Source organism: Cetorhinus maximus, chromosome 12 (genome assembly GCF_964194155.1).
Source record: "Cetorhinus maximus chromosome 12, sCetMax3.hap1.1, whole genome shotgun sequence".
Classification (NCBI taxonomy): Eukaryota; Metazoa; Chordata; class Chondrichthyes; order Lamniformes; family Cetorhinidae; genus Cetorhinus; species Cetorhinus maximus.
Window position 1 is genome coordinate 63,141,020 of NC_135890.1, and position 27,394 is coordinate 63,168,413.

The window sequence follows — 27,394 nt, forward strand, 5'->3', positions numbered from 1 at the left end:
GGGCTGGCCCTAGTTTGACTGACCCTGGGGTACTGGCCCTGGTCTGACTGACCCTGGGGGACTGGCCCTGGTCTGACTGACCCTGGAGGACTGGCCCTGGTCTGACTGACCCTGGAGGACTGGCCCTGGTCTGACTGACCCTGGAGGACTGGCCCTGGTCTGACTGACCCTGGAGGACTGGCCCTGGCCTGACTGACCCTGGGGGACTGGCCTTTGTCTGACTGACCCTGGGGGACTGGCCCTGGTCTGACTGACCCTGGGGGACTGGCCCTGGTCTGACTGATCCTGGGGGACTGGCCCTGGTCTGGCTCACCCTGGGTCACTGGCCCTGGTCTGACTGACCCTGGGGGACTGGCGCTGGTCTGGCTGACCTTGGGGGGTTGACCCTGGGGCACTGGCCCTGGTCTGGCTGACCCTAGGGGACTGGCCTTGGACTGGCTGACCCTAGGGCCCTGGCCCTGGTCTGACTGACCCTGGGCGGTTGACCCTGGGGCACTGGCCCTGATCTGGCTGACCCTTGGAGGGGCTGACCCTGGAGCACCAGCCTTGGTCTGGCTGACCCTGGGGCACTGGCCCTGGTCTGACTGACCCTGGGGTCTGGCCCTAGTTTGACTGACCCTGGGGTACTGGCCCTGGTCTGACTGACCCTGGGGGACTGGCCCTGGTCTGACTGACCCTGGAGGACTGGCCCTGGTCTGACTGACCCTGGAGGACTGGCCCTGGTCTGACTGACCCTGGAGGACTGGCCCTGGTCTGACTGACCCTGGGGGACTGGCCCTGGCCTGACTGACCCTGGGGGACTGGCCCTTGTCTGACTGACCCTGGGGGACTGGCCCTGGTCTGACTGACCCTGGGGGACTGGCCCTGGTCTGACTGATCCTGGGGGACTGGCCCTGGTCTGGCTCACCCTGGGTCACTGGCCCTGGTCTGACTGACCCTGGGGGACTGGCGCTGGTCTGGCTGACCTTGGGGGGTTGACCCTGGGGCACTGGCCCTGGTCTGGCTGACCCTAGGGGACTGGCCTTGGACTGGCTGACCCTAGGGCCCTGGCCCTGGTCTGACTGACCCTGGGCGGTTGACCCTGGGGCACTGGCCCTGGTCTGGCTGACCTTGGGGGGGGTTGGCCCTGGGGCACTGGCCCTGATCTGGCTGACCCTTGAGGGGGGCTGACCCTGGAGCACCAGCCCTGGTCTGGGTGACCCTGGGCACAGGCCCTGGCCTGGCTGACCCTGGGGCTTTGCTCATTGATTTTTGGATATCAGACCACCGAGAGGGATGTGAAGTTGATGTCAGGATTGAGCCATTTTCAAATGTGGAACCAATTTTAAATTCATTTGGCAGGAGGGTGGGGGAACAGGGCAAGAGATGAGGCTTGTCAAAGGCAAAGAGTAATGGAGATACCATGGACTGGGAGAGATATAAAGAACGGCAAAGGGAAATAAAAAGTAGTTAAACTGCAGAAAGGGAATACAGAACAAATGAGAGAAATCAGGGACACTATTAAAGGATTTTACAAATGTATTGAGAATCAGAGGGAGGTAAAGAGTAATGTGAGAGCCCCTTAGTGACACAGCTTATACTGTCATTTCATTCAGAAAGTGGCATCCTTGCTAAATAGCTGTTCTGTATGGGCCTTTACAACAAGTGATTAGGATAAAGTATCAGACATGCAAGGAAAAGTGAAAATAAATCATGAGGCAGAATTAACTAAATTAAATACAAGCAAAATAATTGTAATGGTAAAAATAGTAAGATAAAAGATAAACAACTCTCCAGGGCCTAATGGTCCAGGTGTTAAAAGAATGAGGTGAAAAAATTGTTGATATGTTAGTCATGATCTTTCAAAACACACTGGATTCACAAATTGTCCCCTTGAACTTGAAACCTGCTGATGTTACCTTTGCTATTTAATAGATTTCTGAGTCTCATGTCAGTTGTGGGAAAGTTACTAGAATCTTTATATAGGGACAGAGTGACTGAGTATTTGGACTAATATGAACTGATAAGAGAGTCAGCATGAATTTCTAAAGGGCAAGTTATGTTGAGCAAATATAGTTGATTTTTTTTGAGGAGGTCACTAAGATGGTAGATGGACTTCCAGTAGACAATCAACAGGATTCCATACAAGCGACTGTTAACTAAAATGAAAGAATTTGGAATTGGAGGCAATCTTTTGGCTTGGATAGGGAGTTGTTTGGAGCTAGGAGAGAGAGTAGTGTTTTATTTTGGCAGGATGTATCTAAGGTGGTGCGTCAGCTTTTCACTTTATTTATAAATGACTTGGATGACACAACAGAGAGCTATATTTCCAAGTTTGCCAACAACATCAAGATAGACATCACAGTAAATAGTGTAGATGGAAGCAGAAAGTTGTAAAAGGACATTGATCGATTAAGGGAGTGGGGAAAACAGTGGCAGGTGGAGGTCATTGTGGGAAAGTGTGGGGTCATTCATTTTGGACTCAGGAAAGATAGAGCAGAAAATGTTCTAAATGGTGAGAAGTCAGGAACTATGGAGGAGCAGATGATTAGTGTCTATGTACAGAAATTATTAAAAGCTAGGGGACAGGTACAAAGAGTAATTTAAAAGGCTAATGGAATGTTGGCCTTTTACCTCAAGAAGGATAGAGTTTTATCAAAACTGAGATTGATAAATTTTTTTAGGCAAGATTATTAAGAGCTACAGAACCAAGGCAGGTAGATGGAATATGAATACAGATTAGCCATGACCTAATTGGATTATAGAATAGATTCAAGGGGTTGAATGACCTCCTATTCCTATGGTGGGAAATCCAGAACAAGGTGATACAATCTTAACTTAGTGCTGTAACAATTAGGATTGAAATCCCACAACAGGGAGTGGAAATCTGGAATTCTTTTCCTGAAAAAGTCTGTAGATGCTGGGGGTCAGTTGGACCTCTCAGGACTAAGATCAATAGGTTTTTGTTAGGTAAAAGGAAATGGAAGAAAGGCAACTGAATGGATTTGAGTTACAGATCAAGCATGATCCAATAGAATGATATAATAGACTCAAAGAGCTGATTGGCCAACTTCAGTTCCTATGTTCCACATAGTCAAAAAATCAGTTTAGCTTCAGCATAAGAGAGAGAGGAATAATTGGACCAAAGGCAGAGTGTAATTCATAGACTCATAGATGTTTACAGCACAGAAGAAGGCCATTCGGTCCATTGTGTCCACGCCAGTCAACAAGGATCTGACTACACTAATTCCATTTTCCAGCCCTTGGCCCATAGCCCTGGAGGCTATGGCAATGCAAGTGAATATCTAAATACTTCTTAAATGTTACAAGAGTTTCTGACTCAACCACCCTTTCAGACAGTGAGTTCCAGACTCCCACCACCCTCTGGGTGAAAAGATTTCTCCTCAGCTCCCCTCTTAGCCTTCTATCTCTTACCTTAAATTTATTCTCCCTGGTTATTAACCCCTCTACTAATGGAAAAAGTGCCTTTCTATCCATCTCTATTCTATGCCCCTCATAATCTTATACATCTCTATCAGGTCCCCTCTTAACCTTCGCTGCTGCAAGGAAAACAACCCCAGCCTATCTAATCTTTCCTCGTAACTCAGACTCTCCAGCCCAGGCAGCATCCTGGTAAATCTCTTCTGCACCCTCTTCAGTGCAATCACATCCTTCCTATAATGTGGTGACCAAAACTGCACACACTACTCCAGTTGTGGCCTAACTAGCGTTTTATACAGTTCCGGCATAACCTCCCTGCTCTTGTATTATACACCTCGGCTAATAAAGGCGAGTATCTCATATGCCTTCTTAACCACCCTATCTACCTGCCCTGCCACCTTCAGAGATCTGTGGATATGAACACCAAGGTCTCTCTGATCTTCAGTACTTTCCAGGGTCCGACCATTCATAATGTAATCCCTTGCCTTGTTAGCTCTCCCCAATTGCATTACCTAACACTTATCTGGGTTGAATTCCATTTGCCACTGCTCTGCCCACCTGACCAGTCCATTGATATCCTCCTGCAGTTTGCGGCTATCCTCCTCACTATTTACCACCCTACCAATTTTTGTGTTATCTGTGAAGTTCTTGATCATACTCCCTACAGTAAAGTCAAAATCATTTATGTACACCACACACAGCAAGGGCCCCAGCACAGAGTCCTGCGGAACCCCGCTAGAAACAGGCTTCCAGTCACAGAAACATCCCTCCACCATCACTCTCTGCTTCCTTCCTCTCAGCCAATTTTGGATCTAATGTGCCACTTTGCCTTGGATCCTATGGGCTCTTACTTTCTTGACCAGTCTGCCATGAGGGACCTTATCAAAAGCCTTGCTAAAGTCCATGTAGACCTCACAAAATGCATTACCCTCATCAACACTCCTGGTTACCTCCTCAAAAAATTGGATCAAATTTGTCAAATACGACCTTTCCTTAACAAATCGATGCTGACTATCCCTGATTAATCCATGTCTGTCCAAGTGCAGATATATTCTGTCCCTCAGAATTCTTTCTAGTAACTTCCCCACCACCGAGGTTAGACTGACTGGCCTATAATTTCCTAGTATATCCCTTCCTCCCTTTTTTAATAATGGGACAACGTTAGCAGTCCTCTGGTACCTCACCTGTGGCCAGAGAGGATTTGAAAATTACTGCCAGGGCCTCTGATATCTCTTCCCTTGCCTCCCTCAACAGCCTAGGATACATCACATTCGGGCCTGCAGATTTATCCACTTTTAAGGCCGCTAAACCCGCTAGTACCTCCCCTCTCTCTATGTTAATTTCCTCGAATATTTCACAGTCCTCCACCCTGATATCTATACGTGGGTTGTCCTTTTCCATTGTGAAGACCGATGCAAAGTATTCACTGAGGACTGCACCCTCGTCTTCCGGGTCCACACAGACATTACTTCTAATTGGCCCTACTCTTTCTCTAGTTATTCTCTTGCTTTTTATATATTTAAAAAACCCATTTAGGTTTTCCTTTATTCTACCCGCCAATGCTTTCTCATGCACTCTCTTAGCTTTCCTAATTTCCTTTTTAATTTCCCCCCTGCACTTTTTATACTCCTCTAGGGACTCTGCCATATTGAGCCCTTGGTATCTGCCAAACTTCTCTTTTTTTCTTAATCCTAACCTTTATGTCCCTTGACATCCAGGGTTCTCTGGACTTGGTCCTCCCCCTTTGTCTTTACAGGAATATATTTGCCCTGTACTCTCGCTATTTCCTTCTTGAATGCCTCCCACTGCTCTGACACAGTTTTATCTGCAGTTAACTGCTCCCAGTCCACTTAGGCCAAATCGCATCTCATCTTAATAAAATTAGCCTTTCCCCAGTTTAGAACTTTTATTCCCTGCCCAACCATATCCTTTTCCAGAACTATCCTAAATCTAACTGAGTTATGGTCACTATCTCCCACCTGCCTGGGCTCATTTCCAAATATAAGGTCCAGAACTGCCTCCTCCCTTGTTGGGCTTTCTATGCACTAGCTAAAAAAGTTCCCCTGGATGCAACTTAAGAATTTTGCTCCCTCCTTACCTTGCACACTAAAACTATCCCAGTTAATATCTGGGTAGTTAAAATCCCCTACTATTACTGCCTTATTATTCTTATGCTTCTCTGAAATTTGATTACATATTTGATCCTCTATCTCTCCCTGATTATTTGGGGGCCTATAGTACACACCCAACAGCGTGTTTGCCCCTTTTGTGTTTTATACTTCTACCCATATGGCCTCATTTGATGATCCTTCCAAGATACCATCCCTCCTCACTACTATAATTGATTCCTTGATCAATATTACGACCATTCCCTCCTCTTCTTTCCCCTCAATCTCATCTCAATACCCTCTAATCAGTTAAGCTGCCAATCCTGCCCTTTTAGCCAAGTCTTGGTCATAGCTATGATCCCATGTGCTTATCTGTGCCCTCAGCTCATATGTCTTATTCCTTAGACTCCTTGCATTAAAACATATTCCATTTAGCCTTGCTAAATTCACTTCTTTCTTATCTAGCCTATGTTTCCTCTCCCTTCCAGACTCACTAACTAGCGTTTTAACTTCTAATTCCATCTCAGCTTCTCTCCCCTCTGAACTACTTTTCAAGATGTCACCCCCCTGCCAATTTAGTTTAAATCCACCCCAACAGCATTAGTAAACCTCCCCGCAAGGATGTTAGTCCTGTTCCTGTTCAGGTGTAACCCGTCCAACTTGTACAGGTCTCACCTACCCCAGAATCAATTCCAATGCCCCAGGAATCTAAAGCCCTCCCTCTGGCACCATCTCTCCAGCCACGCATTCATCTGCCTGATCCTTCTGTTCCTACACTCACTACTCAGTTCATGCTTTAAAATTATTCTATCACCATTTGTATATCATGCTTTGATTTGTATTGCTTGTGGTTAAATAGCTAAAGTGATCACAGTTGAGGATGCAGCAAACTAGAATTGGTTGTAAGCAGGTATACCATTTTGGACACTGTTAGGGTGGATGGCCTATCAGGGGAAAACAACAGCAGTAGCCAGAGCAGTGGCACCATGGCTGTCTCTGTTGTTCAGCAGGGGGGGTCAAAGCACAGAAGAGCAATTGTCATAGGGGACTCTATAGTCAGGGGCTCAGATAGGCGCTTCTGTGGTCGTGAAAGAGACACCAGGATGGTATGTTGCCTCCCTGATGCCAGGGTCCAGGATGTCTCTGATCGGGTACGGGACATTCTGAAAGGGGAGGGAGAACAGCCAGAGGTCGTGGTACACATTGGTACTAACGACATAGGCAGGAAGAGTGACGGGGTCCTGCAGCGGGAGTTCAGGGAGTTAGGCAGAAAGTTAAAAAACAGGACCTCTAGGGTTGTAATCTCAGGATTGCTCCCTGTGCCACGTGCCAGTGAGGCTAGAAGTGGGAAGATAGTGCAGCTGAACACGTGGCTGAACAGATGGTGTAGGAGGGAAGGTTTCCGATATCTGGATCAGTGGGATCTCTTCCGGGGCAGGTGGGACCTGTACAAGAAGGACGGGTTGCATCTAAACTGGAGGGGCACCAATATCCTGGCTGCGAGGTTTGCTAGTGTCACTCGGGAGGGTTTAAACTAGTATGGCAGGTGGTTGGGAACCAGAGCAATAGGTCAGCAGGTGAAATAAATGACTGGGAACCAGTGAATATGGCCAGTAGGACTAAGAGGCAGGCAGGGAGAAATTACTGAACACAGTGGGACTGGGGGTCTGAAATGTATTTGTTTCAATGCGAGAAGTATAACAGGCAAGGCAGATGAGCTTAGAGCTTGGATTAGTACTTGGGACTATGATGTTATTGCTATTACAGAGACTTGGTTGAAGGATGGACAGGATTGGCAGATAAACGTTCCAGGATTTAGATGTTTCAGGCAGGATAGAGAGGGATGTAGAAGAGGTGGGGGAGTTGCACTACTGGTTAAGGGGAATATCACAGCTGTACAGCAGGAGGACACCTCGGTGGGCTCATGCAGAGAGTCAATATGGATAGAGCTCTGGAATAGGAAGGGTGCAGTCACAATGTTGGGGGTTTACTATAGGCCTCCCAATTGCCGGCGGGAGATTGAGGAACAGTTATGTAGGCAGATTTTGGAAAGATGTTAAAGCAGTAGGGTTGTTGTGGTGGGTGATTTTAACTTTCCCTATATTGACTGGGAATCACTTAGTGCTAGGGGTCTGGATGGTGCAGAATTTGTAAGGTGCATCCAGGAGGGCTTCCTGAGACAATATGTAGATAGTCCAACTAGGGAAGGGGCAATACTGGACCTGGTATTAGGGAATAAACCCGGCCAGGTGGTCGAAGTTTCAGTAGGGGAGCATTTCGGGAAAAGTGGCCTTAATTTAGTAAGTTTCAAGATAAGGATAACAGGAGTCCTCGGGTTATGGTGCTTAATTGGGGGAAGGCTAATTATAACAATATTAGGCAGGAACTGAGGAATCTAGACTGGAGGCGGATGTTTGAGAACGAATCAACAACTGACATGTGGGGGGCTTTCAAACGTCAGTTGATAAGAATTCAGGACCGGCATGTTCCTGCTAGGATGAAGAATAAGCATGGCAACTTTCAAGAACCTTGGATAATGAAGGATATTGTGAGATTAGTCAAAAAGAAAAGGGAAGCGTTCGTAAGGGCTAGAAGGCTGGGAACAGATGAAGCCCATAGAGAATATAAAGAAAGTAGGAAAAAACTTAAGCAAGGAGTCACGAGGGCTAAAAGGGGTCATGAAACGTCACTGGCAACCAGGATTAAGGAAAATCCCAAGGCCTTTTATACATATGTAAAAAGCAAGAGGGTAGCCAGGGAAAGGGTAGTCCCACTCAGGGACAGAGGTGGGAATCTCTGTGTGGAGCCAGAAGAAATAGGAGAGATACTAAATGAATACTTCTCATCAGTATTCACCAAAGAGAAGGACTTAGCGGTCGATTTGTCTAGGGAAGAGTATGTAGATAGCCTGGATCATGTTGAGATCAAAAAAAGAGATGTTAGGCGTCTTGAAGAATATTAAGGTGGATAAGTCCCCAGGGCCAGATGGGATCTACCCCAGAGTACTGAGGGAGGCAAGGGAGGAGATTGCTGGGGCCTTGACAGAATCCTCACTAGCTATGGGTGAGGTCCCAGAGGACTGGAGAAAGGCCAATGTTGTTCCATTGTTTAAGAAGGGTAGCAGGGATAATCCAGGAAATTACAGGCTGGTGAGCCTTACGTCAGTGGTAGGGAAATTATTGGAGAAGATTCTTCGTGACAGGATTTACTACCATTTGGAAGCAAATAGGCGTATTAGTGAGAGGCAGCATGGTTTTGTGAAGGGGAGGTCGTGTCTCACTAACTTGATTGAGTTTTTCAAGGAAGTGACAAAGATGATCGATGATGGAAGGGCAGTGGATGTTATATACATGAATTTCAGTAAGGCCTTTGACAAGGTCCCTCATGGCAGACTGGTACAGAAGGTAAAGTCGCATGGGATCAGAGGTGAGCTGGCAAGATGGATACAGAATTGGCTTTCTCATAGAAGACAGAGGATAGTAGTGGAAGGGTGCTTTTCTGAATGGAGAGCTGTGACTAGTGGAGTTCTGCAGGGACCAGTGCTGGGACCTTTGTTGTTTGTAGTATACATAAATGATTTGGAGGAAAATGTAACTGGGCTAATTAGTAAGTTTGCAGATGACACTAAGGTTGGATGAGTTGCAGATTGTGAAGAGGATTGTCAAAGGATACAATGGGATATAGATCGGTTGGAGACTTGGGCGGAGAAATGGCAGATGGAGTTTAATCTGGACAAATGCGAGGTAATGCATTTTGGAAGGTCTAATACAGGTAGGAATTATACAGTAAATGGCAGAACCCTTAAGTGCATTGATGGGCAGAGGGATCTGGGTGTACAGGTCCACAGGTCACTGAAAGTGGCAACGTAGCTGGATAAGGATGGCATATGGCATGCTTGCCTTCATCAGCAGGGGTATTGAGTATAAAAGCTGGGAAGTCATGCTGCAATTCTGGTAGCCACATTATCAGAAGGATATGGAGGCATTGGAGAGGGTGCAGAGGAGGTTTACCAGGATGCTGCCTGGTCTGGAGGTTATTAGCTATGAGGAGAGGTTGGAGAAACTCGGATTCTTCTCACTAGAGTGACGGAGATTGAGGGGCAACTTGATAGAAGTTTACAAAATTATGAGTGGCATGGACATAGTAGATAGTCAGAAGCTTTTTCCCAGGGTGGAAGAGTCAATTACTAGGGGACATAGATTCAAGCTGAGAGGAGAAAACTATAGAGGAGATGTGCGGGGCAAGTTTTTTACGCAGAGGGTAGTGAGTGTCTGTAATTTGCTGCCAGAGGAGGTGGTGGAAGCAGGTACGATAGTGGGGTTTAAGAGGCAGCTTGACAAATACATGAATAGGATGGGAATAGAGGGATACGGACCCCGGAAGTGCAAAATGTTTTAGTTGACGGGCAATATGATCGGCGCAGGCTTGGAGGGCCGAAGGGCCTGTTCTTGTGCTGTACTTTTCTTTGTTCTTTGTTCAGGAATTTTTCTGTAAAACAGGCAGAAGAACTGTGCAATGCAAAACAACATCAGCTTTGTAGAAGCGGTGGGGCAATGGCAGTCATAAGATGTTTAATATGTTGATTGATGTAGTGCACTTTTTAACTACAGATTTCACATAATTGTAGAGTGACTTAGTCCAGTGATTGCAGTTCGTGATTTCAGTCAGCATTCCACTTTTTTACCTACATTCTCTTTCTCTGAAGAATTTTGGTAAGCTTCTTAACCTTCTTTTTTTAGGCGAGGAAGCTCTTCATGAATATCTCCGAACCAAAGCTGTGACTGTGGAGTATTAGATCCTTACCACAAAAACATCTCTTTTCTTTCATTGGCCATACTTAACCCGGTATTCAACAAAGGTACAACTCAACTGTACAGACTGAACACTTTGGTACAACTGAACTGTACAGACTGAGTCCTAGTGTACGACTCTAACTTACTTGCCTCTTAATGATGGCACTGCAAGAGAAGCATAAATCATAACCGCATTTAAGTTGTTGATGCATTGACATCTCCACATGCCTCAATGTCTTAATATACCTCGAATAATCACTTCTTGGTGGTTTTAAAATCTCAGCTAGAGTTTCTGCTTTACATGCAATCACCTATTCGGATGCAAACTATGTTCAAAGCTCTCAGAAGCGTTTTATGCTCAAACTCATTTGTATGCTGGACATAAAATCTTCCATGAACTGGTGCAATCAGGCAGTGTATTAAAACTTTTCCTATAAATTTGCATTAAAAATGTTCCTTAATATATTTAGTGGTAACCTGGTGCAGTTTTATTAACAGAGCTGCTAATGGGTTTATCACAAAAAAGCATTTTTGATCAGTGTCTAGTCCACCACTTTGTTTTAAGTAACTGAAAATGACTTTTAAAAAACTATATACATCATTTGCTAGTTACATTGGTTTACAATAGTCCGTTTCATTGTAAATTTTAAAAGGTGCCTATAAGTATCCTCACACCTTTAAAATAAAAGGAGAGAGCTTAATATTAAGAGCTTCCTTAATGGTCTAAAAATGGGTGCAATCACAGAAGCTCGCCATGGTGATTAATTCAGTCTGGGGAAGTGGGTGGTTCTTTGGGCAGACATAGTGATTTGTAACCAGCTCCGAAGATCATGGCAATTCGATTTGCGCTGGATGTAATTTGCACTTGAAAGCCCTCAAACTTTTATGCTGGATTTTGGGCAATTGTGCTGGAAAAATCAGTGCAACTTTTGGCATCTTTTAATTGTGCAACTTTAATGAAAATTTAAAAAGGTAATTTATTTTGTCCAACAAAACCTGACATGGAGGAAAAGATGGTGACATCAAATTGTAAACATCTTATTGCATAATAATAACAGAAATATGTGTTGCTTTATTTCGTCCAAATATTGATGCTGCCAAGTGTCACTACAGATTTCTTTGCACATGATCACAATGAAGTGCCCTTAATTTGGATCTTTTTACAGGAATATAGAAGACAGCATCATAGCATTTGAACTATGCGCAATAAGCTTTAAGTCAAAATAATTTCAACATTTTGTACCTCTAGATTTGAATGTCTGTTCTCTGGAAATGATGTATGTTCTCTCTGTAAGGCGTATGTATCAAGATTGTGCTCCATAATATGTCTGTAATGTCATATAAATACTGGTTAATCCAGTATTCTCATGTGTCCTAAAGTATGTTACATCTATTGTTCAAACGTTCTGTTCAAGAACACTTGGTTCGTTTGTGTATGAACTAGATTTCTTTTGCTTGAATTCCTAAACTAGCAATATACCTGCTTTAGGAGTGATTGTAGTCTGTCTGCCCATTGGAAAGCAATCCCAAAGTTCCTGTGGAAAGGTCACAGAATTTTAGTCATTGAGAAAACTAATCTAAATATGGAGAGTTTGAAATTGCAATGAGGCACTGGGTCCTTGGATTTAAAGTGTGACAGTGAATTGTTGTTTGATTGGAAGCTTTGTATTGTTGAGATGCTAAACTGACGGATATGAAAAGACCAGCTGGTCCTTCAAGACTGCCCCACACATCACGGTGGCTGGAGCATTGTGACTGGATGCTTCCACTCCTGCAGTCATGTGACCTCCTGGGCAAGGCAAAAAAGAAAAAGAATGGACAATAAGGGAATAAAATACTCTGGTAAATTATTTTCCAACCTCATCAAGTGATTGAGACTAATCCGGGAGATCACAAAGCCCAACCGTTTTCTGTGAAGACACTTAGCTTCTATAAGATGTGATCTCTGGCTCAGTGAGGAACTAGTCTCACTCCCCGCTGAAGGCAGAGGGAGATCTCCCAGGCACCAATGTATTCCAGCGGCTCACTACTCTCTGGGAAAAGAAGACCCGCTCAACATCCCAGTCTGTTCCCACTCTGATAGTTTAAAGTTCCATTAATGTCTGTTTTCATAACTCGCTTGTAAGAATGTATTCATGTGAAAAATTAGCTGTAGTCTGAGCTTGCATCATGTGATTTTACTGAGTAAAAATAAAGCTTTGCTGTGCATTCCAGCTGATGTCAAGCACATTTCTTGTTAAATTTCCACTGCTTTTAATGCTAGTTATTTGGTGATTATTGCCATTGTTGTTCGCTGTTCTGCCACACACTTGGCTACAAGGTACTTGGAGTAAACCCACTAATTTTAAGAGCTGGGTCTGAAAATGCATCGCCCACACATGGCCACACTCTGAGTTTCCTCCCATTCATTCTGAAGTTGAATTATACTTGAATTTTTTACACAAGTTTGTAATCTTTTCAGCTTAAAATGAAGTGTGAAATATTGACTGTCTCTGGGAGGCTGAAGGGTTGGGAGAAGTGAATCATTGATTTGTAGCTTTATAGTTTAATAAAATGTTTTTGCTGCCTGTATCACTGCCTGGGCTGTCAGTTCACCCTGTCTCTATTCTTGGTGGACTGGCTTTGCCTGCTGCCTGTTTAGAGAGAACTGCATGGTCCTCTCTATATTGTTGTGATGGGTAGATGGATGACACTGGAAGGACTGATAGCGATGTGCTTTCTCTAATTCCATTAAGGAAACACATTGGGTGAGTTGGAGAACAGAGTAAAATACAAGTGCTGAGATGTGCCCTGGTAACTGGATTGTTGGTAATGGAATGGTGGACTCTACTGTAAATTTGGGAAGTGCCAAAAGCCCAGTTGCTGTCCTGCCAGCTTATACCTTGACTCAATAAATAAATCCCCCAATAATGCTTTCCAGACTTTGCCTTTACTAACAGTGCAATGATTAGACAGTGACTGTACCTCCTGATCATATCACTAAAACAGGACCATGGCTTAGAGACATATGTTTATGGCGCAGAAGGAGGCCATTTGGCCCTTCGTGTCCATGCTGGCCAAAAGGGAGCTGATCAGTCTAATCTCGCCTTCCAGCTTTTGGTCGATAGCCCTGTAGATTGCAACATTTCAAATGCATATCCAAATGTTTTTAAATGCGATGAAGGTTTCTGCCTACACTACCCATTCAGGCATTGAGATCCAGACTCCCACCACCTTCTGGGTGAAAAATTCTCCTCCGCTATCCATGAATCCTTCTATCACTACCAATTACTCGAAAACTGTTGACCTCTTGGCTAATTGAAATAGGTCCTTCCGATCCACTCTATCTAGGCTCCCCTCATAATAGCAAACAAAAACTGAGTCTCCTTTAGCTCCACAACCCTCCCAAAATATCTGCGCTGGCCTCATTCTGGCCTCTTGAAGATCTTCAGTTTTAATTGCTCCAATATTGATGGCTGTGCCTCCAGTTGCCTAGGCCCAAAGATCTGGAATTGATTCCCTAAACTTCTTTGCCTCTACTTCACTTTTCTCCTTTAAGACACTCATTAAAAGCTGCCTTTTTGACCAAGCTTTTGGTCACTTGCCCGAAAAATCTCCTTATGTGGCTCAGTGTCAAATTTGTTTTATAACACTCCAGTCAAGCACCTTGGGACGTTTTATAAGACGCTGTGATGAGAAACATCAGTTACATATAAAGACTGGAGGAGCTGGTAATGGTTTTCTTCGAGAAGGTTAAGGAGACATTAGATAGAGGTGTTCAAAATTGCAGAAGGTTTTTTTTTGGAAGAGTAAATGAGGAGAAAGATCTCCATTGGGAGAAGCGTCGGTAACTTGAGGACACAAATTTAACATAACTGACAACCAGAGGAGATGAGAAATATTTTTATAGAGTGCGTTATGATCTGGAATGTTCTGCCTGAAAAAGTAGTAGAAGCAGATTCAATTGTACTTCTCGAAAGGGCAGAAGAGGGAGATTAGTATGTCGAGGGCCAGCACGCACCTCGTGCAACCAGGCATGGAGAGGAGGCGGTGCCAGACGAAGGTAAGGGCGCAGTGCACAGAGTTGGGACTTTCGGCTTGTGCAACCATTCTAATGTAGTTTCTTCATTGATGGAAACCTTGAACCTGGAGTCCCCATTGATCATTGGAAGATGATGGCACCATGATGTAGATCTCCATTGTCTCACCAGGGTGCCTGGCATGCACAGTGACAGTGTGATGACTTTAAATAATAACATGTCCTTGTTTTCCCTTTTAGATTTGCCAGCAGGCGTTCGCTCTCTGGACCCCGAAGGGCCACCCCTGACGCTGGAGGACCACTGGGTCTCATTTGCATCTGCGTCACACCCACTCTCTGAAGCAGGCACCAGCGCAGATACCAGCACCTTGGTGGGCATTAGAGTGGCAGCTAGTATCTTGGTGCACATTGGTGAGGGCACTTCACACTCGCTTAAGGAGCAGGCAGAGGCAGAGAGTGCCCTGGACGCTGGCAGTCAGCTGGAGACCAGGACGATGCTCAGTCGAAGGCAGATGATGAAGCCTCTGGAGTTGTCCATTAGGCGGCAGATGCTGGATGTCCAGCAGGATGTGCGGGAGGATCTGGCGGAGATCCATGAGGGTATGCGTGCCAAGGTCTCTGTTGTGGAGGAGCGTGACCACTGCATTGACCCTCATGGCCGAGCGCACTGCCTCCTTCATTGAGTGAGTGGCAACTCTCATGGAGAGGCAGCTCCAGGAACAGAATCAGGGGTTCCTGGGGTTGCGCTCAGACCTGCAAATCCTCACACAGGCACTGGATGAGACACCCAGTATCCCAGCTAGGTGCCCATCCATCAATGATGAGCAGGGAGGTCCAGAGCAACCTCACATTGGTGCATGAGCTGCCTGTCATCTCTGCGGGCCCCTTTCAGTGAGCTCTGGATGACGGCAGCCAGTGACCATGGCATCTGAGGCTGCGACTGGGGAGATGCCAGCCGTGGCACTGGCCGCTCCCTTGCAGGCGGGGCCAACACAGGCTCCACTGGCCAGAGGATGACCGCCAAGGTCATCAAGACCAACAAGACAGCAAAGTCAGCAGGCCGCCTCCAATGCCGGTGCCAGCGATGGGGGGAAGCACCAAGATGTAGCACTTGCAAGCGTAAGTTGAAGGCACCATGAGCACAAGAGGGACAGGTCACAGGTGATTTTATGTTCATTTTTGTTTACTTTATGTATACTGGTTTGATGCTGAATACCAAAAACACATCTGTTAAGATTTTTGAACTGTCAGAATGACATAAATTGTATTTTTGTCATCATGGCCTTAGTATGCGTCATCTTTTTATTTCAAAGGTGTGGGGAAAGCCAGTATGTAATGCTGGACATAGGCGGCTCTGAACTTTATTGCACAGGCACTGAGTGTTCTTTGGATTCAAATGAAAGGGTCCTTTCAGACATCCAGGATGGAGGCGACAGTCCTGGCATGCAGTTTAAGCTGATCTTTGGTAATCTAGCTGAAGGAGTGTTAAATCAAGGCATCCCTGCCTCCCTGAAGGTTACTGAGGTCTGCCTCCATGCTCCCAGTGTTCTCCTCGCCATGCTCCTCTTCTGACTCACTACTGGACTCATCATTTGTGGCCTGTGCAGCTGGCGTCAAGATCCTCTTCCTCCAGTGGGTCCCCCCTTGCCAGTGCCAGATTATGGAAAGCGCAGCATGCAACCACTATCAGTGACACCCGCTCTGGGGGTATGGTAGTGCACCCCCTGAACGGTCCAGGCATCGGAAGCGCATGTCGAGAAGACCTATGGTCCTCTTGATCTCATATTGTAATGCTTCTCAGCCTCTTTTTTTGGGTGACAGAGTATTATTTAAATGGTGATAGGTTGGGAAATGTTGATGTACAAAGGGATCAGGGTGTCCTTGTACACCAATCAGTGAAAGCAAGCATGCAGGTGCAGCAAGCAGTTAAGAAGGCAAATGGTATGTTGGCTTTCATTTAGAGAGGACCTGAGTACAGGAGCAAGGATATCTTACTGCAGCTGTACAGGGCCTTGGTGAGACCACATCTGGAATGTGTGTGCAGTTTTGGTCTCTTTACCTAAGAAAAGATTTTATTGCCATAGAGGGAGTGCAGCGTAGGTTCACCACACTGATTCCTGGGATGGCAGGATTGTTGTATGAGGAAAGATTGGGCCGACTAGGCCTGTATTCACTGGAGTTTAGAAGAATGCGAGGAGATCTCATTGAAACATACAGAATTCTGGCAGGGATGGACAGACTGGATGCAGGGATATTTCCTCTGGCTGGGGGGTCTAGGACAAGGGGTCACAGTCTCAGGATACGGGGTAGGCCATTTAGGACTGAGATGAGGAGAAACACCTTCACTCAGAGGGTGGCGAACCTGTGGAATTCTCTACCACAGAAAGCTGTAGAGGCCAACTCACTGAATATATTTAAGAAGAAAATAGATAGATTTCTAGACTCTAAAGGCATCAAGCAGTATGGAGAGCGAGCAGGAGTATGGTGTTGAGATAGAGGATCAGCCTTGATCATATTGAATGGTGGAGCTGGCCTACTCCTGCTTTTATTTTTCTATGTTTCATCCCCTCACACTCTCTCCCCCACCCCTTCACACTCTATTGCTCACAGAGTCTCACTTACTCAGATGCCAACGGGCTTCACTGCTCCAGCCACATCGCCGCTCCGGCTGCCTGGCCTGGACCCCCCACTGCTGCCCATTTCATGCTCATTCATATTGTATAGATCTCTCTGTACTTTGATCATGCCAATCCAGGGGTGGGCAAACTTCTCAGCCAGAGAGCCACATCTGAGAGTGGAACTTGAAAGGTATAAATGCTCAAGAAACAAACATTATAAAGATACATTTTAGTACAAATAAGCATAAAACCTTTATTATAATTACACCATCATAACGATGCATTACAGTAATTAAACCAAACATTCCCCTTTTTTCATGGCCTCTTGGCTCAATGTGAACAATCCCTCTTCAAGGGCATGAAACTTCTTGAGTTAATCCACAATAAGGAGTTGAGATGCTGGTCAGTTAACTGGGATCTGTAGTGAGATCTTGTATTTCAGCAGGGAAAATTGTCCTGCCGAGCCGGCACGAAGAAGAAAAAATCTACAAGAAATTTGCTTCGTTTACATATTCTCTTGTTTAAATTCAGTATTTTTTTTAAATGGACAAATGGCTGAACTGATAAAATCGCCACCACTGACCACATGATGTCTGTAGTTTTGTAAGTTCATGAACAGTTTAAAAATGGACAAAGGATAGTAGATGAGACATCTGCACCAACCAGCTATGGACAAAGGCAGAGCTACTTCTGACACATCACCAATGCTGTGCTAATGGTTCTACAGTCACCTGCTCAAAACAAAATGGGTTTTAACAAGAGGCCTTATTAACTGAATGGCTTAACCTAAAACAGCCCTGTCACACGACCGAGACTTGAGCTGTTTGAATGCTTTGATAACACAGCTTTCGGATTCCATCTTCAGTCGCTGTTTAACCTCAGAAGAGAAACAGGATTCCAGGCTCTATCTGCCACCTAATAGTGCAGCAACTGAACTAGGGCTCTGTCCAGGTTTTAAATTATATGGCCCTTGTCTACACTGTGTGCTACTGGAACATCTGAACTTCTGTATCTGTGCCTGGAAGATTAATTGATCTATACGTGTCTTTTCCCATCGTGGAAGTCATCACTTCTGGAAAAGTGGATCGCTCTGCAACAGTTTCGGCCTGCTAACCCCTGAAGGAATGCACCATTGGACATTGATTCTGAACTCATGTGAGATCATAATTCTTAGTTTTATTGTGGTCTTTGCCCTGAATCCCTTTCTTTCCCTTATCCCTCTTTTATTCTATGAATGCAAAAAGGGGCGGATACTGCAAAACTCCTTCCTGCTTTTTTTGTGTGTAAAATAAACTGCTCTTATTTTACCTTATCTTGAATTTGCGGTGGGATTATTAATAGAGGATTGGATCACTCCAGAACTTAAGGGTTAGGGAAAATACATCACCATTTATACAGGGGGAAATGAAAAAAATCAAAAACACCTTTCTGTTTACAGACAAGGGGTGAGAGGAGAAATCTGTCCATACCAATATAGTTGTTCACACACACAGGTGGAACCAAACAAAATTAGGATTTTCTGTGCCACTTTGCAAAAAGCAAAGTGACACTAGAGAGAGTGCAGGGGAGATTTACCAGGACGTTGCCTGGGCTGGAGAGTTTTAGTTATGAGGAGAGATTGACTGGGGTTATTTTCCCTGGAACAGAAGAGGTTGAGGGGGGACATGATTGAGGTGTGTAAAATTATGAGGGACATAGATAAGGTAGACAGGAAGGAACTTTTCCCCTTGGTGGAGGGGTCAATATCCAGGGGGCATAGATTTAAGGTAAGGGGCAGGAGGTTTAGAGGGGATGTGAGGAAGAATTTTTTCACCCAGAGGGTGGTGGGAATCTGGAACTCACTGCCTGAAAGGGTGGTAGAGGCAGACACCCTCAACATTTAAGTGGTATTTGGATGTACACTTGCGATGCCATGGCATACAAGGCTATGGGCCTAGTGCTGGAAAATGGGATTAGAATAGTAGGGTACTTGTTTGACCGGCACAGACTCGATGGGTTGAAGGGCCTTTTTCTGTGCAGACCTTTATGACTCATCCAAAGGTGGCATCTTAATATTAGAAAATGTTCTACTGTGTCAACCCTTTCTATTATATTCTTGCATTCTCGGAATCACCAGCATGCTTGCAGCATTCTGCTGATGAAAAAGTTTATAGGAAACTTATCTTACTTTTTCATTATTACAATGTTCAGGGAACAATGAATTGCAGCCAGAGAAGGTTAAAGAAACTCTGAGGCTTTTGTGGCCTGAACAGCTTAGAGAGAACATTGCTGCTGCGATCAGTGGGTGGCGGGGACCCGCGCTGCGATCAGTGGGGACCCGCGCTGCGATCAGTGGGGACCCGCGCTGCGATCAGTGGGGACCCGCGCTGCGATCAGTGGGGACCCGCGCTGCGATCAGTGGGGACCCGCGCTGCGATCAGTGGGGACCCGCGCTGCGATCAGTGGGGACCCGCGCTGCGATCAGTGGGGACCCGCGCTGCGATCAGTGGGGACCCGCGCTGCGATCAGTGGGGACCCGCGCTGCGATCAGTGGGGACCCGCGCTGCGATCAGTGGGCGGCGGGGATCTGTACCTGGCCAAGGAAGATGTGCTGATAACGCAGCCAAACAGGGTCAAGTAAATCTTTCTAGCACACGCCAGTAGTAGGTGGTAAGAACGGAAAGGGTTCCTGGTCAGCCAGGTGATGGAAAGAATATTGGAGCCTCTCCCATCACCACCAATAACTCTGTATTACAAAATGCACATTCAAGTTGTTGGCACAGCAACCTGGACTCCTTGGGTGGGGGGGGTTTGGTTGGTGCCAACAGCATGGGCTTTGATCCCTGTCCTTGCTGGGGTGAATGTGGGGTCTGGAAGTACCCAACTAGCCAATGTAAGGTGTGTACACAGCAATAATGCTGAATAAACTCAAGGGACAGATAAAGCTGCCATGATTAGCCTTTGGTTTGACATTGAGCAGTGAGATCGTTTATAATAATTACAGGCCTTTTTATAAAATATAAATTAGATGATCTACAGGAATTATCCAGCAGCTCCTGATATAAAGGGATGGCTCAGACTGCTCTCAGAGATCATAAACCCTGAAGGGAAAGGTAAATTTGTTGGAATACTCCCACTACACATACCCTCCAGCACTTTGAGCTGCACAATGTGGCTTATCACTTTAATGTCACTTTTGTCAAAGTTTCAGCTCTTATCACTGATTCAACTTTCATCCAATAAGGACACTTTTGGTCAATTGGTTTACAACGCTTTCCAATACCCTGAAGCTATCAGACGCCCTCAAATGGCTAACAATTACTGAAGTCCATCTATTTCCTGGTCATTATTGAGTTTAACACTGAATCAGAGCTTGGTTATATAAAAGAAGCTCTTTGTGTTACTCCAATTGGAGGACATTTGGTGAAAGTATTTTCATCAGGAATAGTTGATGAGAAAAACAGAAATGCACTGCTCAGGAATGCTGTGTCTGCTCTGTTTCTGGAGGTAAACTGCTTTATTTGGCTGTTGAAAGTGCACAAGCTGACATGAGACAAAACTGGGAGAGCAACAGAAGCTGCTTCACTGGATATTCACTCATTGGGAGGATTCCTTTGCAAGATGATTGGTCAGAAACCAGTACTTCCAGTTCCTGGGCTAACACAGCTACTGGTTAGTTTGCTGCAGCCATCCGCTCAGGAATGCTGAATCCAGAGAAACTGAAGACTAAATAATCCAATTCTATTCTGACATCAATTAGCTGATTGCACTACTCGTACCCCATTTAAACAGGAACTAAATGTCCAGAATCCAGTCCCTTGGGGCACTTACTTAGTATCATCACTTGACAGAACTTCTATTTGACTCTTCCTTTGTCTCGGGGCTCTGTGTAGTTTGAGGTTTGCTTCAGTTACTTCTCCAAATGATTCACCCTCGAATTGAGAATTCTCGCCTTCAGATGTTAACTCTTCCTCTCCACTTTCATCAGAACCATTCAATTCAAACAGAGACACATTCTGAAACAGTACAATGGGTATAGGAAGTATCAAGAACAGCAACAATTGGCAGCTCGGTAGATCTCAGGACACAGGGTGGTGTTCATGAGGACGGAAAGCATTTGGGCGGTCAGGGTTAACTAAGAGGAAGTTTAAGAGGTTTATGTGATCGTGGGGAGTGAGCTCACATGGGGGAGTACTGGGGGGGGGCGGGGGGTGCGGAGATGGGCATGGGGTATAGGGAGAGAGCAGAGTGGAGAAGAGGGTGGGAGAGGAGGGGGAGGGAGAGGGGTAAGTGGGAAGAGAAAGGGTGCAGGAGAAGGGGAGGAGAGAAGGGAAGGGGAGGGATCAGTAAACAGAAATCAACCCATTTGCTGTGTGATCATTAAGTGGCTCAGTTCAAAGAAAAGTACAGCACAGGAACTGGCCCTTCGGCCCTCCAAGCCTGCACCGATCATATTGCCTGTCAAACTAAAACATTTTGCACTTCTGGGGTTCGTATCCCTCTATTCCCACCCTTTCCATGTATTTGTCAAGTTCCCTGGTCCCAACCGTTTCCTCTTCACCATGGATGTCCAATCCCTCTACACCTCCATCCCCCACCAGGATGGTCTGAGGGCCCTTAGCTTCTTCCTTGAACAGAGGCCCGAACAATCCCCATCCACCACTACTCTCCTCCATCTGGCTGAACTTGTTCTCACACTGAACAATTTCTCCTTTAACTCCTCTCACTTCCTCCAAATAAAAGGTGTGGCTATGGGTACCCGCATGGGCCCTAGCTATGCCTGTCTCTTTATGGGGTATGTGGAACATTCCTTGTTCCAGTCCTACTCCGGCCCCCTCCCACAACTCTTTCTCCGGTACATCGATGATTACTTCGGTGCTGCTTCATGCTCTCGTCGGGACCTGGAAAAATTTATTAATTTTGCTTCCAATCTCCACCCCTCCATCATTTTCACATGGTCCATCTCTGACACTTTTCTTCCCTTCCTTGACCTCTCTGTCTCAATTTCTGATGATAGACTGTCCACCAATATCCATTACAAGCCTACCGACTCCCACAGCTACCTCGACTACAGCTCCTCACACCCCGCTTCCTGTAAGGACTCCATCCCATTCTCTCAGTTCCTTCGCCTCCGTCACATCTCTTCTGATGACGCTACCTTCAAAAACAGTTCCTCTGACATGTCCTCCTTCTTCTTTAACCGAGGTTTTCCACCCACGGTCGTTGACAGGGCCCTCAACCGTGTCCGGCCCATCTCCCGTGCATCCGCCCTCACGCCTTCTCCTCCCTCCCAGAAACATGATAGGGTCCCCCTTGTCCTCACTTATCACCCCACCAGCCTCCGCATTCAAAGGATCATCCTCCGCCATTTCTGCCAACTCCAGCATGATGCCACCACCAAACACATCTTCCCTTCACCCCCCCTGGCGGCATTCCGTAGGGATCGTTCCCTCCGGGACACCCTGGTCCACTATTCCATCACCCCCTACTCCTCAACCCCCACCTATGGCACCTCCCCATGCCCACGCAGAAGATGCAACACCTGCCCCATCACTTCCTCTCTCCTCACCGTCCAAGGGCCCAAACACTCCTTTCAAGTGAAGCAGTATTTCACTTGCATTTCCCCCAACTTAGTCTACTGCATTCGTTGCTCCCAATGCGGTCTCCTCTACATTGGAGAGACCAAACGCAAACTGGGCGACCGCTTTGCAGAACACCTGCGGTCTGTCCGCAAGAAAGACCCAAACCTCCCTGTCGCTTGCCATTTTAACACTCCACCCTGCTCTCTTGCCCACATGTCTGTCCTTGGCTTGCTGCATTGTTCCAGTGAAGCCCAACGCAAACTGGAGGAACAGCACCTCATCTTCCGACTAGGCACTTTACAGCCTTCCGGGCTGAATATTGAATTCAACAACTTTAGATCTTAAACTCCCTCCCCGCATCCCCAACCCGTTTCTTCCCCCTCCCTTTTGTTTTTTTCAATAATTTATATAGATTTTTCTTGTCCCACCTATTTCCATTATTTTTAAATCTACAACTAATACCTTGTCAATCTTTCCACTCCACCCCCACTAGAGCTGTACCTTGAGTGTCTTGCCATCCATTCTTAATTAGCACATTCTCTTAGATAATATCACCACCTTCAACACCTCTTTGATCCTTTTGTCTGTGACATCCTTTGATTCTCTGCTCCTATCACTGCTTGCTTATCCCTACAACCACCCCACCCTCAACTTCTCTCCCCCCACCCCACCCCCCACCTTAAACCAGCTTATATTTCGCCCCTCTCCTAACTACACTCAGTTCTGTTGAAGGGTCATTGGACTCGAAACGTCAACTCTTCTCTTCTCCACCGATGCTGCCAGACTTGCTGAGTTTTTCCAGGTAATTCTGTTTTTGTTTTTGTTTTGGATTTCCAGCATCCGCAGTAGTTTTTTGTTTTTATATTTGTCAAGCTGCCTCTTAAACACCACTATCGTACCTAATTCCACCACCTCCTCTGGCAGCGAATTCCAGACACTCACTACCCTCCGCGTAAAAACCTTGCCCCGCACATCTCCTCTAAAGCTTTCTCCTCTCACCTTAAATCTATGTCCCCTAGTAATTGACTCTTCCACCCTGGGAAAAAGCTTCTGACTGTCTACTCTGTCCATGCCACTCATAATTTTGTAAACTTCTATCAAGTCGCCGTCGCCCCTTCAATCTCCGTCGCTCTAGTGAGAACAATCCGAGTTTCTCCAACCTTTCCTTATAGCTAATAACCTCCAGACCATGCAGCATCCTGGTAAACATCCTCTGCACCCTCTCCAACGCCTCCATATCCTTCTGGTAATGTGGCGACCAGAATTGCATGCAATATTCCAAGTGTGGCCTAACCAAGGTTCTATACAGCTACAGCATGACTTCCCAGCTTTTATACTCAATACCCCTGCTGATGAAGGCTAGCATGCCATATGCCTTCCTGACTACCTGATCCACCTGCGTTGCCACTTTCAGTGACCTGTAGACCTGTACACCCAGATCCCTCTGCCCATCAATGCACTTAAGGGTTCTGCCATTTACTGTAGAATTCCTACCTGTATTAGACCTTCCAAAATGCATTACCTTGCATTTGTCCGGATTAAACTCCATCTGCCATTTCTCTGCCCAAATCTCCAACCGATCTATATCCCGTTGTACCCTTTGACAATCCTCTTCACTATCTGCAACTCATCCAACCTTAGTGTCATCTGCAAACTTACTAATTAGCCCAGTTACATTTTCCTCCAAATCATTTACGTATACTACAAACAGCAAAGGTCCCAGCCCTGATCCCTGCAGAACACCACTAGTCACAGCTCTCCATTCAGAAAAGCACCCTTCCACTATTATCCTCTGTCTTCTATGAGAAAGCCAATTCTGTATCCATCTTGCCAGCTCACCTCTGATCCCGTGTGACTTTACCTTCTGTACCAGTCTGCCATGAGGGACCTTGTCAAAGGTCTTACTGAAATCCATGTGGATAACATCCACTGCCCTTCCATCGATGATCATCTTTGTCACTTCCTTGAAAAACTCAATCAAATTATTGAGACACGATCTCCCCTTCACAAAACCATGCTGCCTCTCACTAATACGCCTATTTGCTTCCAAATGGTAGTAAATCCTGTCACGAAGAATCTTCTCCAATAATTTCCCTACCACTGACGTAAGGCTCACCAGCCTGTAATTTCCTGGATCATCCCTGCTACTTCTCTTAAACAATGGAACAACATTGGCCATTCTCCAGTCCTCTGGGACCTCACCCGTAGCCAGTGAGGATACAAAGATTTCTGTCAAGGCCCCAGCAATCTCCTCCCTTGCCTCCCTCAGTACTCTGGGGTAGATCCCATCTGGCCCTGGGGACTTATCCACCTTAACATTCTTCAAGATGCCTAACACCTCTTTTTTTGATCTCAACATGATCCAGGCTATCTACACACTCTTCCCTAGGCAAATCGACCGCTAAGTCCTTCTCTTTGGTGAATACTGATGAGAAGTACTCATTTCGTATCTCTCCCATTTCTTCTGGCTCCACACACAGATTCCCACCTCTGTCCCTGAGTGGGCCTACCCTTTCCCTGGCTACTCTCTTGCTTTTTACACATGTATAAAAGGCCTTGGGATTTTTATTAATCCTGGTTGCCAATGACTTTTCATGACCCCTTTTAGCCCACCTGACTCCTTGCTTAAGTTTCTTCCTACTTTATTTATATTCTCCACGGGCTTCATCTGTTTCCAGCCTCCTAGCCCTTATGAATGCTTCCCTTTTCTTTTTGACTAATCTCACAATATCCTTTGTTATCCAAGGTTCCTGAAAGTTGCCATACTTATCCTTTATCCTAGCAGGAACACGCCGGTCTTGAATTCTTATCAACTGACGTTTGAAAGCCCCCCCACGTGTCAGTTGTTGATTTGCCCTCAAACATCCGTCTCCAGTCTAGATTCATGAGTTCCTGCCTAATAATGTTATAATTAGCCTTCCCCCAATTAAGCACCATAACCCGAGGACTCCCGTTATCCTTATCTTGAAACTTACTGAATTAAGGCCACTTTTCCCGAAATGCTCCTCTACTGAAACTTCGACCACCTGGCCGGGTTCATTCGCTAATACCAGATCCAGTATTGCCCCTTCCCTAGTTGGACTATCTACATATTGTCTCAGGAAGCCCTCCTGGATGCACCTTACAAATTCTGCACCATCCAAACCCCTAGTACTAAGTGATTCCCAGTCAATATAGGGAAAGTTAAAATCACCCACCACAACAACCCTATTGTTTTTACATCTTTCCAAAATCTGCCTACATAACTGTTCCTCAATCTCCTGCTGGCAATTGGGAGGCCTATAGTAAACCCCCGACATTGTGACTGCACCCTTCCTATTCCAGAGCTCTACCCATATTGCCTCGCTGCATGAGCCCACCGAGGTGTCCTCCTGTCGTACAGCTATGATATTCCCCTTAACCAGCAGTGCAACTCCCCCACCTCTTTTACATCCCACCCTATCCTGCCTGAAACATCTAAAACCGGTAACGTTTATCTGCCAATCCTGTACATCCTTCAACCAAGTCTCTGCAATAGTGATAACATCATAGTCCCAAGTACTAATCCAAGCTCGAAGAACTCACAGTTATGAAGAGGCTCAGAATATTATTAACATGATGTTCCTAGGCCCAGTGTGCTGCTCTCTTACCATTTCAATCACCTTGTCTGGACAATCCTCGATATTCTCAATGTCGAAGCGACCCGGTTCCGATGTCTCCATTTGTCTCTTGAGCTCCTCATTAGCTTTGGCTATTTGTGGCAAGAAGTGCTGCAATTTGTCCAACACTGCAGGCAAAACAGCACAAGCACAAATGAATGTATGTGGCGGCTGGCGACGGAGGATGGGAGGGGGAGAGAGATGGTTTTGGAGGGGGGGGGGGGGGGGGGGGGGGAGACGTGGGGAGGGGAGACGGGGGGAGGAGAGGAGACGGGGGGAGGGGAGACGGGGGGAGGGGAGACGGGGGGAGGGGAGACGGGGGGAGGGGAGACGGGGGGAGGGGAGACGGGGGGAGGGGAGACGGGGGGGAGGGGAGACGGGGGGAGGGGAGACGGGGGGAGGGGAGACGGGGGGAGGGGAGACGGGGGGAGGGGAGACGGGGGGAGGGGAGACGGGGGGAGGGGAGACGGGGGGAGGGGAGACGGGGGGAGGGGAGACGGGGGGAGGGGAGACGGGGGGAGGGGAGACGGGGGGGAGGGGAGACGGGGGGAGGGGAGACGGGGGGAGGGGAGACGGGGGAGGGGAGACGGGGGGAGGGGAGACGGGGGGAGGGGAGACGGGGGGGAGGGGAGACGGGGGGAGGGGAGACGGGGGGAGGGGAGACGGGGGGAGGGGAGACGGGGAGGGGAGACGGGGGAGGGGAGACGGGGGGAGGGGAGACGGGGGGAGGGGAGACGGGGGGAGGGGAGACGGGGGGAGGGGAGACGGGGGGGAGGGGAGACGGGGGAGGGGAGACGGGGGGAGGGGAGACGGGGGAGGGAGACGGGGGGAGGGGAGACGGGGGGAGGGGAGACGGGGGAGGGGAGACGGGGGAGGGGAGACGGGGGGGAGGGGAGACGGGGGGAGGGGAGACGGGGGGAGGGGAGACGGGGGGAGGGGAGACGGGGGGAGGGGAGACGGGGGGAGGGGAGACGGGGGGAGGGGAGACGGGGGGAGGGGAGACGGGGGGAGGGGAGACGGGGGGAGGGGAGACGGGGGGAGGGGAGACGGGGGGAGGGGAGACGGGGGGAGGGGAGACGGGGGGGAGACGGGGGAGGGGAGACGGGGGGAGGGGAGACGGGGGGAGGGGAGACGGGGGGAGGGGAGACGGGGGGAGGGAGACGGGGGGAGGGGAGACGGGGGGAGGGGAGACGGGGGGAGGGGAGACGGGGGGAGGGGAGACGGGGGGAGGGGAGACG

At 47.1% G+C, this 27,394-nt stretch overlaps 2 protein-coding genes across 2 annotated transcripts in view; one reads left to right on the forward strand and one right to left on the reverse strand.

Annotated features, from left to right (window-relative positions):
• LOC144687519 (mitochondrial 10-formyltetrahydrofolate dehydrogenase-like) overlaps nt 1–12,548 on the forward strand; it is a 129,947-nt gene extending 117,399 nt beyond the window's left edge. The window contains exon 23 of the mRNA XM_078553760.1: nt 10,268–12,548. Within this exon, the coding sequence (XP_078409886.1) occupies nt 10,268–10,323 (56 nt within the window). The 3' untranslated portion in view covers nt 10,324–12,548. The remainder of the gene's footprint in view (nt 1–10,267) is intronic.
• Nucleotides 12,549–17,184: 4,636 nt separating this feature from the next.
• The window catches only part of nopchap1 (NOP protein chaperone 1), a 21,489-nt gene continuing 11,279 nt past the window's right edge, over nt 17,185–27,394 (reverse strand). The window contains exons 2-4 of the mRNA XM_078554639.1: nt 26,148–26,284; nt 20,768–20,952; nt 17,185–17,688 (exon numbers count right to left, since the gene is read on the reverse strand). Coding sequence (XP_078410765.1) covers nt 17,685–17,688; nt 20,768–20,952; nt 26,148–26,284 — 326 coding nt within the window. The 3' untranslated portion in view covers nt 17,185–17,684. The remainder of the gene's footprint in view (nt 17,689–20,767; nt 20,953–26,147; nt 26,285–27,394) is intronic.